Below are 14,693 nucleotides of genomic sequence, written 5' to 3' on the forward strand. Positions count from 1 at the left end.
AACGTTACACACACACACACAACAATCGCTCACTTATAATTTGAAATCAAAATATCTCATGAACGACCAAGTGAAAAAAAATCAAATAATGGTTTGGAAAACTGTTGATATTGACTACAAAAATATGTAAAATTATATAGGCTGATATTTAAAAAAGTCAGGTCGATCTTCGTATAGTTTTCAAATCAGTCTTCAAGGTCAAAATGATAATACCATCTTATGTCTTCTTAGAAGATAAACGACTATTGTTTAAAAAATTGCTTTCTACAATCCTGCCTTCACCCCCCCCCCCCTCCCCTATTCCATGAAATTTGCGAATACCATTTTTTAATTAATTATTTTGAAGCTTCTGTGAATTTGTTTAAATCACTGTTAAGTGAGGATTTTACAGCAGAATTTTGTTGAGTCAAGAGTATGATCTAGTATATAATGACGATATGTAAGCCACATTCAGGAGCTAATGCTATTTTTGATTGCTAGCTTCAGTCTGCCGCAATTTTCATGACTCAAAAAACAATTATATTTATAAAAATAGAATTGAAAAATTAAAAAAAAGAAATAAAGAAACTTTTTGTAGAGTATCGATTATTGTTCATTATCATTTATTAATATTATGTAAAGATTTGTTATTGTTACATCAAATGGGTATAAGTGTCTAGGTCTCAATCCGCAATAATTTGGTAATTGTCTCAATTGGATTCCTTTACTGGACAAAAAAACAGCTATCCATTGACGACAAAGGATGTTATAGGATTAGTCATTGTTACATCGAATAGGATTAATTTTGTGTACGTGTGTATGTATACCGAAAAGATTAGCCTTTTTTGATTGTCATATCTGAAAGTTCGGTAGTATACAACTAGAGTGTGTTTACAAGGTGAACGCGTCACATTCTGTTAGTACGCTTTACAACTGGATGGAGAAATTTTATTGATTTTCATTTGCACTTACGTGAACGCGCAGCACGTATGACTTCTATGTCAAAAAGAGAGATAGATAGATATATAGAATGAGAGAGGGAGAGAGAGAGAGTTATGAAACAAGTTGCCAGGAAACTGATGAGAATGTGTTTATAATGTACGCATATATAATAAAGGGGGGGGGGGGCAAAGTGGGGAAAATCAGTGAAATAACACTACAAATAAGTGTATTTCAATTTTCTCATAGGTCAAATTATTGATTTTCCTCTCTAGTTGAGACTCCTTATAGCGAAGAGTTATATTTTATATACATTCATACACATACATACACGTATTTACAAATACACAGATCTAAATCTAAGCATCCCCTGACTCCTCGACTAACAAGATATCTAAATCACTCTCCTCTTCTCTCTTTTCCTCTCTCTATCTCTCTTTTTCTATGTATAATTTTATCACATTTATATACCACACGCTGATTGCTACTTATTGCATCTCCTTAAATTCTATGAAAGAAAAATGACTTTTTCCATTTGGTTTTCCTCGAAAAAATGCATTTTGGACAATCGTCACTCTATTGCTCTATACATCCCCCGAACACTTATACGGTTTGATTAGTGACCTTTATGGTAGGTTGTAGAATGCAGCTTTTAAGTTCCTTGTGTGCTTTTCTCTAAATCTAATAATTATATCAATTATATTAATATATATACATTATAGTAAGTCTATGTAGTACAATACTAAACAAGCGTGTTCTCTGAATGCAGAAAACGCATTCAGTGTCGCTCTCGAGATTTTATGTATAAACATCAATTGGTATTTAACATTCAAAGCGTACATATACGCAATATACCATATATGTATATAGATAGAGTCAAAAAATAGCTGTCTTATCGCTAAGACCCAATGCCCCACCATCAATGCCTTCACTTTTTGTGCCTCTCCTTTTGAGCAACAGTATAGTATAGCAGACAAAAATTTAGAAAAATTTCACCTCGGATATAGAAAAGTAAAGCTATATCGAAAATTTTCAATTGGATTTTTCTTTCCGTTTTTTTAGAAATACGGTGATGAACAGCTTATGACGGATGTAATATTTATTGCCCCTCGCTCTATTTTTATTAAAAGTAATATTGAGAACGCAAGGAAAAACTTAATAAACAATGATATATATATATATATATATATATAATTGCTAAGAATTCTTTGAGCCAATTAGTCAGTAATTATCGATTGGCGGAAGGGTGGCAAATACAGTTATTTATATATATATATATATACGTATATTAAGGATACATTTGTAGAGATGGGAAGATGTGCCAGATGAAAATGTTGAGCTACGTTGTATCATGTAGAATTTGCTGGCCTGTGGAAGAATGGAAGGCTTCAATGTGTTGATTGCAGATTTTTGCCCGATACGACGTCCGAATTTCAGTCCGAACGGTGAAAATTCGTCGGATATTAGTTTATTCGATTTTATCCAGTAGAATTAACGTCTCCAAGCACTTGAGCTTGGCTTTGGTCGCGGGCTGAGCCGGAAGAGGGTTAGGGTCTTGAGAATCGATACCGGAACGGCGTCCAGGCTAACAGCTCTAAAAGAATTCAGAATTTTAATATATACGAGACACGCTTTCCGATTAACGAATACATCGATTTTTTGGAGTCCAACATGCACCGCAAGCCACTTTCCATTTTTCTTTTTCTTTCCACGCGTGCCAAAAATCTCTTCTTCTTTATTATTGTTATACATCTCGACGCGGTGTGATTTTGCATTGTGCGCATATAGTCACGTGCAAGGAAGGTCATGATGATTCTTACACGATGACTGCAATAATCGTGATTCTCTATCTTTCGGCAAATGAATTTTAGTCTTATATTAGGATGAATAAGTGAATCCAGAATTTTATTCAGACAAAATTGTTGCTCTATGATTTTTCTTTTATATTATCGAGTCTATCAGGAGACTTAGTAGAGTGTTGCGCCAAGTTGTAAAAGTTAAGTTACACGTGAGCTGGACATCGGTTATACTTTTCCCGAAACATCCAACTTTTCAAACCATTGCAAACAAAAATAGACTTGTTAAAGCAAACTTTCATTTTCTTTGTAGATATTATATGTTTTTTATACGATGAATAATTATTCAGATTAAGACAACATTACGATAGCTGCGAAAACCAAAATTTTTGTCTCTTATCGAATCAATTTAATTGTAAATCTGCGATGAATCAGTGTTTTCATATTTTCACGTAAACAATTTTTATTGCCCGAAGATAAATGCAAAAATCATGCTGTTTTCTCTTCGAGTGAATTTTATTCTGACTTTACATTCGGTCAGTAATTTCATAATTCTATTCAGATAAATTTGATTGCTCTGTGATGAATGCAAAAAATATGATTTTTTTCTCATCTAGTGAATTTAGAGAAATATTTTGCTCTACAATAACTACTAAAATCATGGCTTCTTCTTCCATTTAGTCTATCCTACTTTTATTCTACGATGAAGGAATGAATCTAGAGTTATATTTAGAGGAATTACGAGGGATATTAATAAAAGCAATTGTGAAGTCTCAGTCATGGTTTCGATACACCTACCTTCTTCCAATTATTTCATCCTCTTCTTATCTCCCTTGCCTCAATTGCTTCTTTCTTCGAGCGAAAGATTCGTACTTGAAGTTTGATATGGATACTTTTCAAAAATTACCAAAGCTAAATTTTCAAAGCTTGGCAATATTTACTTAAATTTACAAGTAAAGTATTTCCATATATTAAAAATATTAACAAGATTGAAAAACCTTGGTAATTCTTGTTGTAAAAAGGGTCTACAATGAATTTTAGAGAATTCTTTTAAATAAAAAGCAAAATTCTGTAAGCTTTTAAAAAGCGCTCTTCTTTTAGACGCCAATATCGTCCGTTCAAGTTAATTGGAGCGTGCTCGTTAAGGGTTTAACGAACTATCGATCGATATACTAAAAATTCACAAAAAAAAACAGAAACAAAAACATTGATATTTTTGTGAGAATTTTGTGTGGTCGCGGATAAAAAGTTTATTCTTACAATTACAATACTTTCATGTTAATAAATAGCATAATAATATATTGAATCCGTTAAATTGTGCCCTATTTAAAGTATCAGTGATTATCGTTCGTTATACTTTCCGTCGAGTGACGCATACTGAAGCTAAATATTAATCACATTTCACGTTTCTGTTTTGGTTCAAAAGTTTCAATAACAAGGACAACGATCATTCTAATTCTAACAACGATTAACGATGAATTGGTCGTATATAACAATTAATTATAAACTGCTTAAACGTTCTTAGTTGTTTACATGATAAAGGTTTGTTATTATACAAATTGAAATACTGATATGTGTGATGTCGTTTGATGACGATTGAGCTGGTCATAATGATGATGATGATGGTGATGATGATGATGATGATAATGACGGCGATGAAAATAATGGCAAAGAGAGATGGAATCAAGGTGACGATGGGCACAATGCATAAAGCACGCGCAAGGAGGATAAAAAACAGAGATAGATAGATAGATATAGATATAGATAGATAGAAAGATAGATAAAGAGAGCGGAAGCTCCGAATTGGCAATACAGCGTAGGATCCAGCTACGTCATTACTCATTACTCATTCTAGGATTTACCATTGTTGGTGAAGCATGGGCAAAGTGCATTCAGAATTCGATTGCAGAAGCCACGGGCACGGTTGTTCCAGCCAGCGATGGTATCGCCTCCCTTCAATCTACCGCCTGCGCACATGCATTTCTCTCGTTTAATCAAATCAATTAATAACAACATACTTTTGAGAAAATCACAATAGCTCAAAAAATTCTACCAACTCTCAGTACGCGAGCAAATTGTACAATTTAATTTAAACGTTAATGTGACACAGTTTCTTTATATTCTTTTTTTTTTTGTCACGCTTTTTTCTCTACCTACGAAGCTACATGAAACATAAACAACACGTGTGACTCGACCGCCAATCGCAAGCCATTAACAGGGACAAAAGAATTTCTTTACCTTCGCCAGCGCCCTGAAAACAAAATTCATCCTTCAACCATCTTTTCCGGTTCTACGCCATTGCAATCATTATAGAATTTTAAGAGAGAGGTTACCTCAGCCTGAAGCTTTCTTTTGGTGGCTTCCGTCGTGGCCGTTTCGATAACCTCACTTATGAATTTGGTCGTTTCTCTCATCAACTCCTCATCCTCCTTGAATGCTTCCTTCCGCTCCTCGAGACTTCCGGTCATCAGACTCCTCTCGTGCTCCTCGATTATCGGCCTCTGATAAGCCGACATAATCCTTCCCTCGTCTTTTCCTACTCGATTCTGCTTTCCTTTTCTCTTGACGCAACTTCACGCAGCATCTCCCTTTATACGGTCCTCTCCTATCGTCAACATTTTCCCAAATAAAACCTTCAAAATCAATAAGTCTATTAGTATCAGCCACTCTAAAACTATATATTTCATGATTGACGAACGAGACGTTATAATATAAGGGAACTTGTTCGGGTTTCCAATGATTTTTGTAAACAACAATGCATACTGTGCCTCCACTATCGATTATATTGACTCTCATTTATTTACATTTACACTGGCTTTGATATGAGCAAATATCAAACATCAGCGATGTATTTTTCGGAAAACTGACGAGCGATGAAATAATTTTTTCCAATAAAACTATTCGACACAGACAGTTATTAATAATAATAGCAATAACGAACGTATATTCAACAATACTAACCAAATTCACACAATTTCAATAATAGACAACGTACCAAAAGCAGAGCCGAAAGTTTGGGAGATTATTACTGGAGAAATTGGGTTGGTGGCAACGGAACGAAATACGGTTGATAAATATGGTGGCTGTTGGTGGATCAGAAGCGTTGATGTGTTAGTGCCTTTTAGTCTCACTAGCTGTTTTTGTTGACGTTGCGTTTCGGTTTGCCCGGTATTAATCCTACATTCCACTGGCTTGATTCTTGGAACTATATTGCCAAGCAAGCTAAGCTAACTTTTAATCCGTCTCTGCACTTATATTTTCAACCGAATATCATACCTACTGTACCTACCTACCCCAACCAATCCTTATTTCCCACCCCCACCTCTCCCAATCCATCACCGAGCATGCGCTACACTTGCTCGGATAACCCCATACACACCCTTGGTAAATTCAGCCTCACCATTTCAATCCAAAATCTCATTTGCTCGGTCGTATATTTTAGTCCAATTCAGCAATTTACTCTTTTCAAAATACTCGTTAAATTATTTTTCGTCGAATGTACGATACATTTTTTTTTTAATGAAATGACGAAAAGAGTGAGACTTCCGTCTCATCTTTATAATACTGTTTATGTTTATTCAACATCGCGAGTATACGATCGTTTACGATTTTATTGCTTCTTTCGTGATTTCTTCTTTCTTCGCAAAGTGGTACGCTCGAAATAGGCTCTCCACGTTTTCTGAATAACTTTCGCCGCGTAATTTTTCTGAAGATTTTCCATTCTTTTTGCGAACATGGCCATAATGGCGAGGTCTCGTTCGGCTTTTAGCTTCTCGTACAAAATTCGATGTTTCACTGCACGATCCTTTGCGAGGAAAACACACAAATAGTCTTATTATATATTATTATCATTTTTGCTGAACTGCAGTTTTCAGTGGCATTGCATAAAAACACACCTTCATGAAAGTTACTTGATTGCAGAGATAATCCAACTCGCTCTTTAAACGATTCGATGATGAATAATATTTACCAATGTCATTGTCATATTTACAAATTACAGCAGCATATTTCTTCTCCACTCGAAGACTAAAATTAGTACAAAATAAGGGAAAGTTTCGTTTTAGCCTTAATGATCATCCCAATTTGTCAATGCTTACAAATACACCTACCGTTGTAACTGAATCTCTTCCTCTCTTTTCAAAATTTCCAGCTGCTTTAACAAAATACCTTTCTCTCTCCTATTATTTTCTACTTCTAAGGTTAGCTTTGTCTGTCTTATCAACTCGTTCGACGCCGACATTTCTACCTCGGACTTTTCACTGTAGAAAAATTATAAACGATCTGATAAACAATTTTTAACTGAAAGATCACGACCGAGGAAACTCTTTTATATATTTACATACACTTCTTTAGACAATAACTCTTTATAGTCTCCCCTAATTTTAATTACCGCTAACTCGACTTTGTTTATTTCATCGTTGATCGGACCAATGACCTTACTGAAACGGTCAACTTCTTCATCGAGATTCGATTGAAAATCTATTTAAATCTTTTATTTTAGTTAACATTCGTTTTCGTAAAATATTTCAAACATGAACTTATAAAAGAGATGATATAAATAATGGAGTGTTTAAATTGATTAATTCTACATACGCTTCACTTCCGTTATTGCTCGATGCATTTCAATATCGCAATTACGCAATCTCATTTCAGTAATTCTCTGCATTTTTGCCGTTCTTCTCATACGAGTCTCCGCGAATTCCTTTATAGTTCGTATCCCACGAATAAATTCCTTCATCGACCACGAGATGTCGTTCTCGAAGTTTTTCAGCTTATTATTATCCTCAAAGTATACGCAGAGATCCTGTATAAACGTAGATTAATCGTTATAAACTTTATTTCGAACTAATTTTGCTAACTATTTTTAATCATACTTTATAATGTCACTCACCTCTAAAATTTCTAATAATTTAGGACAAGAATTCGAGTTTTTCAATCCCTCTTGATATGATCTTTTCAGAACCTCTCCATCTGTGATAACAGTTATTATTTAAAAATCAACACAAATAAAGATTTAATAATATATAATATTACCTGTCGATTTCGTTTTATTTAATTCAACAAGAATCTCGTCAAAGTTTTCATCATTAAAGATAATTGTCGAACAAGCCTATTAAAAGAGATCACTTGTTTATAATAATCATAACAATAATGTGCTTAAATGAATAAAAATATATGTAAGTATTGTATTAAAGTTCGTTCAATTCTTCAAATATAAAATCCACTCAATAAAAAGAAATACCCATATTTGTATCTTCAAGATAAGCCTCGACAATAATTGCTTGTAATTTTTATTTTCAGATATGCAATTACTACTCTCATTCATACTTATAAAAACAAAAATTTTATAACAAACATAGAGAGCACAGAACATCAGCAATGCACAGTGTTTTTAAGTGTTTTATACACCTTCTTCAATTGCCTCAGGGGTTACTATGGTAAACATATTTGAACGATTTGCCCGCGCAACACGCCTACGTGCGTATATACATATTCAATCTCATAGCATTGAAATTTCAAGTAACGCATAATTATATATATGCTTTTTGTGCTTTTTATATCGGAAATACAAGAAAGTATAAAATATACTATTATACATTTTTAAAAAATTGTAACAATTTTTTGGTGCAAAATTAAAATTTTTTTTATTTTACATATAATAGATAATTTTTAAAGAAGTTAAGTGTGTGTTTGCAAAAAAAATTTTTGTAAATATATAAATGTAAGAAAAATAAGGTGTGAGTGCAGATAAGTCAATGTATGTACAATCGGGTGCAGTGAATGTTTCCAAAGTACGTCCCCCACCATTTCCGTAATCTTCCCTTTCCTTTTCTCCTTCATTACACATACTTGTAAACATAGTTTCATTTAACAATAATTAAATAATTTGTTTAAACGCAAATTATACAAGTGCCTATGTAATCCTAGCAAAAACGGAAAGTTACGAGAGTGGTAGAGTGGAGGAAGTGGAGGACCTGTTTTGGAAACATTCGCTGTACTCGGTTGTACTAGAAGCCTTGATCCTGCTACTTCATGATACTCAGATTAACGATAGTGATAAGAGGCACCAGTCCATATGTAAACTACAAAATTACGACAGCAAATTGGTATAACCGGGATTCTCCAAATATATTTTGCCTTTAAAATTAATTGTTTAGTATTGTTACTAGTTATTATTAAAAGATATTTCATCTGTACATCAAGTATTTTTATGTAAGACTACTTAACCCATCTAACCTCTCAGTTAACCGGCTATTGTGATATGTATTGGCGATTTGATAAACTTTTCTCAATAACTGTAATATTTTAATTATTTAAAATGTATAACAAATTTGTTATCAGAAATTTTGAAAGGAGAGTTTAGTGAAAATAAGTAACTAGTCAAAGTTCATCAAGTGCTTATACAATAATTGAAGAATACTTTTCATACACAAATAAAAAGTCAGGATAATTACGGTAATATTTACAATAGATCAAATATGTATTACTTTAGATACAATATGCAATTCTGCTTGTTCTTTATAAAATATTTGCTGCATAGTTTTTTGATAGTAAGATTTAGTTATCCAAAATATAATAGATCAAAGCTATACAAGATAGTTAGATAAAAATAATATTTATAACAAGTTTAACAGTATTTTGTAGAATTTCCTCTGTATGTTAAAATGTGTTTTAATTTTGCAGAATCATGAGCAACGCGAACAATTTTTTTAATACCAATATGCTCGCAGTAACTATTGGAGCTACTATTGGCGTTATAAGCAGTGCTATGTTTTTTATCATAGCAAGAATACAACAACAAGAAGAGCACAGTATGACAAATGCAAATCTCAAAGCTACAAATGAGAAACTTGCTGCATTGGAGTCTGAACTAGAAGAATTAAAGTGAAAATATAGTTTTTTTAATAATTATTTTATTTTGTATATAGTGTAATAAACATTTATTTCCATACTTAGGGCTCTACAGAACCAGAAGAGGAAAAAAAGAAAAGCAATGAGAACTAGATCACTTTCTAATGATAATACATATACTGCAACAGATATTGAGACAGATATTGATTGCTACTCTATAGCAGGAACAGAAATAGGTGATGACGAATTTTTTGATTGTTCAGACAGTGATATTGCTTCTGGTTATGACTTCAGGTTTGTTTATTTATTATTTATAAATATATAGAAATAAATAGAAATGAAATATTAGATAATAACAGTTTCATCAGAAAAGTTAAATAAGTGGACAAGATTAAAAATTTAATAGTTAATCTAGGACTTCAAATATTATAAATGGAATACTTAATGAATTGTCTGATATTGACCGGCAAGTTGAGAATAAAATAGAAGCAGCAGAAATTGAAGACTATTCGTTAGAAGAAGCTATATATAACAAGCTACAAACTTTATTGAATAATCACCCTAAAAATGTAGAAATTGCATGGAGATTTGCTAGAGCTTGTCATGACTACTCAGCTTGTTTAACAGATAATGATAAGAAGAAAGAGATAATAGAAAAAGGTAATACTTTGTTAGTAGCCATTAGGATTGTATATATTATATCATTGAAAATAATACTTTTTTCCACCTATTTTATTTTAAATATTGTAGGAATTGAAGCTTGCAAAGATATGGTACACATAAATGATGCAGATCTTCACAAATGGTATGCTATTCTGATTGGATTACTAGGGGACTATGTAACAATAGCTGAAAAAATTAAAAATGGTTATACCTTCAAAACTCATGTGGATCGTGCATTAGAAATTAGACCTGAAGATTCTGGTTTGCATCATTTAATTGGAAGATTTAAATATGAAGTAACAAGCTTATCTTGGATACAGCGAAAGGTAATTTTGTTTCAGTTTTTGAAACTGAAGTAAGGCTAAAGGCATTAAATTCTTGCATTTATACAGATGGCAGCGACTTTTTTCTCAGAGCCCCCTAGTGCTACATTTGACGATGCCATTGAAAGCTTCAAACAGGCTGAAAAATTCGCATCAAAGCCACATTTAGAAAACCGCTTATTTCTTAGTAAATCATATATAGCAATTAATCAATTTGAAGAGGCTGTATTTTGGTTAAAGAAAATCCGCGACGAACCAATTCGAGACATAGTAGATCGTAAGGTACAATTGGAAGCTATGGAATTACTTGACAAATATTCTATGTATGATTTGTAGCAAGACGATTTCGTATTACACATATATTACTTGACAAAGCATAATTATTGTATGGTTCTAGGTAAATCAATAGCATTTTACTCATAATTTTACATATTCTGACACGCTATGAATTTTTAACGAAACGAACTCGCTCATCAATCATTGTAGATCATACATGGCAAAAATAGTTTATTACTATTATTTAGGTGATTGAATTAAACAACTAATTCTACTCAATTAACAAAATCGGACTTATTAAATAAACTAAAAATTATCTTCTGTACGCAATAGAATGTAACCCTTTAGTTACGATCGGAAAAACTTATAGCGATAATGGTGCAAATATCAAATGACCAGCAAATTTATACGAAGTTGTGACAAGTATATAGATAATTGTTTTAATTTTAAATGACAAAAAGGTATAACTAGCCAAATTTTTGACATATAATACATTTTATTAATTGTAAAAATCATTTACATTAACGCTCTTCAATTAATGTATATACGTACTTCCGTCACTGAAGGGTTAACCGATAAAAGGAAAACTGCTCAAGTTTATTAATTTAGAGTGCAATTAAAAGAGTGATGTTTACATAAAGTGATTCGTCCTATCTTCATTAATCATAAGAAATCGCAAGGAATTTGTTACAATTGTTTGTATTTTTAAGGACAGAGTGGGTTAAATTTGTGGTTTATTTGTAGCTATATCCAATCATTTTTAATAAAATATATTTAGCTACTTTGTTACAACAGACTTACAATCCATTTATATATTTAGTTCTACATTAAGTAACCTAAGAAATAATCTCCTAAGGAGTACAATGATAAATCATTGTTAATAAAATTTAGTTTTCTAAGAACTATTTAAAGATTTAAGAAACTTGAAATCAAATTTTGTTAACAGACATATTATGATCGTTTGATTAATTGCAATTATATATGACCAAAAAGGAAACGAAGAATTATTATTAGGATAAGTAAAGTAATAATTTTCATTCAAGAATAAGCAAGTTGGCAATTTTTAACACAAAAATACATCAAAATACTTGTTGCGCAATAAATAATTGGTCTCTTATCAATTAGTGAATTACTTAAAAGGAGCTAATTTGCCTGACATTATCAGATATGAGCAGTTGAACTTTGTATCTGCAATTGCAACAAAATTATTGAAGGATAGAAAAAAAATATATAGGACCGTCTCACTGTTGTAACGGGCTCGCCGAGCCCCTAGAAATCAATAACGGTCCAAAACAGCATCCCTGTACTTAGTAGATACTAGGTTGAGAGCATAGCGAGAAGAGGGTGAGAGCTTGAAAGGGGTGGTTCTGTGAAGCCCCTCTACTGAACAGGATTTCGCCGAAGCCAAATAAGAACTTTAATTTCGTTTAACGAATCATTCCCAGTTACAAATGTGTCGTGAACTTGGCTCATTTAAAAATACGAATTCCAGGGTTAAGTTGAACTAAATTCTATTTTTTTAAATTAAATTTGCATTGCACAACGGAAAAATAATATACAAGTATTAATAATGTGTGACATTTTTATTCCTTAAAGTGTAAGTAATTTCAATTCTCAAAATATTAATTCCAACTTTTGCTCCTTTCTCCGATATGATTCGTGTTTCTTTTACTGTTTAAATAATGTGAGAAATTTTCTTAACAATGAATAAATGACTATCTATTTTATAGAAAAAACCTCTCTTACAAAAATGAAAGGGACCATACTAGGTATCATTTATTGTGCTTTGTGGTATGGTAGCATACTGTCTGGATTTTTAATGATCGCTTGCCCTTTGTTACCATTATTAATTCTCAGCCCGATCAAATTTCGCAAATGTGGAGATTTTTTATTCTCCTGTTGGGAATTATACCCAGCTGTAAGTATTTATTATTATGAATTTATTTCTGATGTTTGTCTGTGTATATTACAATCACATTCTTTAATAAATTAAAACCTTTTTTCACAGGCCCTTTTACACACATTTGGTATAAAAATTGCTGTTTCGGGAGATCATATTCATCCTAATGAATCAGCTGTGCTTATTATGAATCACAGAACAAGAGTTGATTGGAATTTTCTATGGGCAGCTATGTATCAAGCATGCCTACCAAGCATAGGACAGCATAAGCTCAAATTTGTTTTGAAAGATCCTATAAAACATATTCCAGGTCCAGGTAATACTTAATGTTGTAATACTTGCAACTGTGCATTAAAAATATAAGAAATCTATGATTGCAAATTACAGAATTCTATAAATATTTTTTAATTATTGTGCAGGCTGGACAATGCAGATTAATGGATTTCTTTACATAACGAGAAATTGGGATGAAGATAAAGGACGTATATCCAGAGCTTTAAATTATTTGATAGCACTTTCTCGACGTACACAAATATTAATTTTTCCGGAAGGTACAGACCTGACAGTTAATAGTAAACAAAGATCAGACAAATATGCTTTAGAACATAAAATGCCTCAATATTCTTATACTTTACACCCAAAAACAACAGGATTCTCATATCTTGTTCAGCTGTTTCAACAAGCAAATTTTCTTGATGCTGTATATGACTTAACAATAGCCTATCCTGATTCTGTGCCACAAACGGAGATTGACTTAATAACTGGTAAATTTCCAAAAGAAGTGCACTTTCATATTGAACGAATACCATCTGTAAATATTCCAACACAAGATGTTACGCTTCGCAATTGGTTAGAAAATAGATGGCTTTGCAAAGAAAACACATTAGAACAATTTTACAAGAAAAAAGCATTTTCTGATCAAGCATGGCCAATGACAAAATTGGTACCTCTACATGCTGCTCTTTTCTTTTGGAGTTTATTAACAGGTACGAATATCTTTGATTGACTCTAATATCATAAAAATCTCTTTCTCGTTTAAAACGAAAATTTCAAATCTTATATATGCTATAGATTAAAAAAAGATAGAATTTAAAAGAGTGTAATAAGCATATTATAAATTTCAGGCTTAACATTAATATTCCTGATTGTATCTCCATTATTTCGATTGTGGGCGTTATTTAATGCATTGCTGTTTGTTGGAATATCTCTACTTACCAATGGTTTTCATGAAATTGAAATGAACTGGTATTGGAAATGGAGAACACTTTTTTGTCATTATAAAAATAACTGATATACTTTTTCATAAGGATGTAGATAACGCATCACCTATACACTGTGATAATAATATACAAATTAATTTTAGCATTTAGTATAGAACTTTGATTTGATGAAAAATTTTAATGTATAAAATAGTTTCATATCCAAATAGAATTATATGCATTGACACATATAATTTTAGAAGACATTAATCTTTCTAAGAACAGACAGATTAAATATGCAAAGAAGAACAAAATTATACAATGATTTCTTAACAGTAAAAAAGTGAATTCTTGTGCCAAAAAGTATGAATAGTAAGTGTCAAATAGATTATTCAAATTGTAGAAATTATTAAGTGTCTTTATACAATATCTAATATGTCAAAGTAAATATTAAATCAAATTATTGTAAAAAAATATAAATTTATAGATTGTGTGAAACAATAGTTTGTAGCCAAAATAGAACTTATATCAGTGACTTATGTCTGACAAATTTTACATCATTTCAGATTTCTTGTAGTTTTATTGTAAATTATTAATAATCTTATAAATATATATATAAATTGTGTCTGTACAGAATGTTTTAAAATTAAAAACTTATGAGTGCTTTGTCTAAATAATTTTAAAGAAATGTTGAATGTATTTACAATTTACAAATTTTAGATCAATGTGAGAATGTATTGTGAATGTAAGTAATAAAAATAATCAT

General features: G+C 31.7%; 4 protein-coding genes across 7 annotated transcripts; 2 read left to right on the top strand and 2 right to left on the bottom strand.

The window, feature by feature from the left end:
- Positions 1-592: 592 nt before the first annotated feature.
- Positions 593-6,012, bottom strand: LOC136778855 (uncharacterized). 2 transcript variants are annotated; one of them, XM_066735989.1, is made up of 5 exons: positions 5,710-6,012; positions 5,048-5,319; positions 4,953-4,965; positions 4,577-4,681; positions 593-2,512 (listed from the first exon to the last, which is right to left on the bottom strand). In XM_066735989.1, the coding sequence occupies exons 2-5, from the start codon at positions 5,228-5,230 to the stop codon at positions 2,466-2,468; spliced, it is 348 nt and encodes a 115-aa protein (XP_066592086.1). In that variant the 5' UTR covers positions 5,231-5,319; positions 5,710-6,012; the 3' UTR covers positions 593-2,465. The 2 variants fall into 2 exon arrangements, with proteins under 2 accessions (XP_066592086.1, XP_066592085.1); XM_066735988.1 differs by having other exon boundaries at positions 5,048-5,347.
- On the bottom strand, positions 6,005-8,040 carry LOC136778835 (dynein regulatory complex protein 10-like). The gene is made up of 8 exons (XM_066735963.1): positions 7,957-8,040; positions 7,749-7,824; positions 7,606-7,685; positions 7,308-7,518; positions 7,058-7,193; positions 6,824-6,973; positions 6,611-6,740; positions 6,005-6,519 (listed from the first exon to the last, which is right to left on the bottom strand). The coding sequence occupies exons 1-8, from the start codon at positions 8,038-8,040 to the stop codon at positions 6,325-6,327; spliced, it is 1,062 nt and encodes a 353-aa protein (XP_066592060.1). The 3' UTR covers positions 6,005-6,324.
- A 504-nt stretch (positions 8,041-8,544) lies between these two features.
- On the top strand, positions 8,545-12,425 carry LOC136779074 (regulator of microtubule dynamics protein 1-like). Of its 2 annotated transcripts, none has more exons than XM_066736399.1 (6): positions 8,545-8,821; positions 9,399-9,599; positions 9,672-9,860; positions 9,982-10,226; positions 10,317-10,555; positions 10,622-12,425. In XM_066736399.1, the coding sequence occupies exons 2-6, from the start codon at positions 9,403-9,405 to the stop codon at positions 10,886-10,888; spliced, it is 1,137 nt and encodes a 378-aa protein (XP_066592496.1). In that variant the 5' UTR covers positions 8,545-8,821; positions 9,399-9,402; the 3' UTR covers positions 10,889-12,425. The 2 variants fall into 2 exon arrangements, with proteins under 2 accessions (XP_066592496.1, XP_066592495.1); XM_066736398.1 differs by having other exon boundaries at positions 8,546-9,170.
- LOC136779075 (lysocardiolipin acyltransferase 1-like) lies at positions 12,286-14,676 on the top strand. Of its 2 annotated transcripts, XM_066736401.1 has the most exons (6): positions 12,286-12,425; positions 12,559-12,746; positions 12,837-13,044; positions 13,148-13,279; positions 13,379-13,714; positions 13,853-14,557. In XM_066736401.1, exons 2-6 carry the CDS (start codon positions 12,579-12,581, stop codon positions 14,017-14,019), a joined length of 1,011 nt encoding a protein of 336 aa, XP_066592498.1. In that variant the 5' UTR covers positions 12,286-12,425; positions 12,559-12,578; the 3' UTR covers positions 14,020-14,557. The 2 variants fall into 2 exon arrangements, with proteins under 2 accessions (XP_066592498.1, XP_066592497.1); XM_066736400.1 differs by having other exon boundaries at positions 13,148-13,714; positions 13,853-14,676.
- The last annotated feature ends 17 nt before the right edge of the window (positions 14,677-14,693 follow it).

The sequence above is a fragment of the Prorops nasuta genome, unplaced genomic scaffold, assembly GCF_024137725.1.
Source record: "Prorops nasuta isolate Cenicafe-Biocafe unplaced genomic scaffold, Cenicafe_Pnas_1.2 PNAS00015, whole genome shotgun sequence".
Taxonomy (NCBI): Eukaryota; Metazoa; Arthropoda; class Insecta; order Hymenoptera; family Bethylidae; genus Prorops; species Prorops nasuta.

Coding starts and splice junctions, on each gene's coding strand:
- LOC136778855 (XM_066735989.1), bottom strand. CDS start 5,230: ATGTCGGCTTATCAGAGGCCGATAATCGAGGAGCACGAGAGGAGTCTG. Junction 2,513..4,576: donor CCCATGCTTCACCAACAATG/GTAAATCCTAGA, acceptor GAATTCTTTTAG/AGCTGTTAGCCTGGACGCCG.
- LOC136778835 (XM_066735963.1), bottom strand. CDS start 8,040: ATGAATGAGAGTAGTAATTGCATATCTGAAAATAAAAATTACAAGCAA. Junction 7,194..7,307: donor AGCAATAACGGAAGTGAAGC/GTATGTAGAATT, acceptor AGATTTAAATAG/ATTTTCAATCGAATCTCGAT. Junction 6,974..7,057: donor GAGTTATTGTCTAAAGAAGT/GTATGTAAATAT, acceptor ATTTTTCTACAG/TGAAAAGTCCGAGGTAGAAA.
- LOC136779074 (XM_066736399.1), top strand. CDS start 9,403: ATGAGCAACGCGAACAATTTTTTTAATACCAATATGCTCGCAGTAACT. Junction 9,600..9,671: donor TCTGAACTAGAAGAATTAAA/GTGAAAATATAG, acceptor TTCCATACTTAG/GGCTCTACAGAACCAGAAGA. Junction 10,556..10,621: donor TATCTTGGATACAGCGAAAG/GTAATTTTGTTT, acceptor GCATTTATACAG/ATGGCAGCGACTTTTTTCTC.
- LOC136779075 (XM_066736400.1), top strand. CDS start 12,579: ATGAAAGGGACCATACTAGGTATCATTTATTGTGCTTTGTGGTATGGT. Junction 13,045..13,147: donor AAAACATATTCCAGGTCCAG/GTAATACTTAAT, acceptor ATTATTGTGCAG/GCTGGACAATGCAGATTAAT. Junction 13,715..13,852: donor CTTTTGGAGTTTATTAACAG/GTACGAATATCT, acceptor TATAAATTTCAG/GCTTAACATTAATATTCCTG.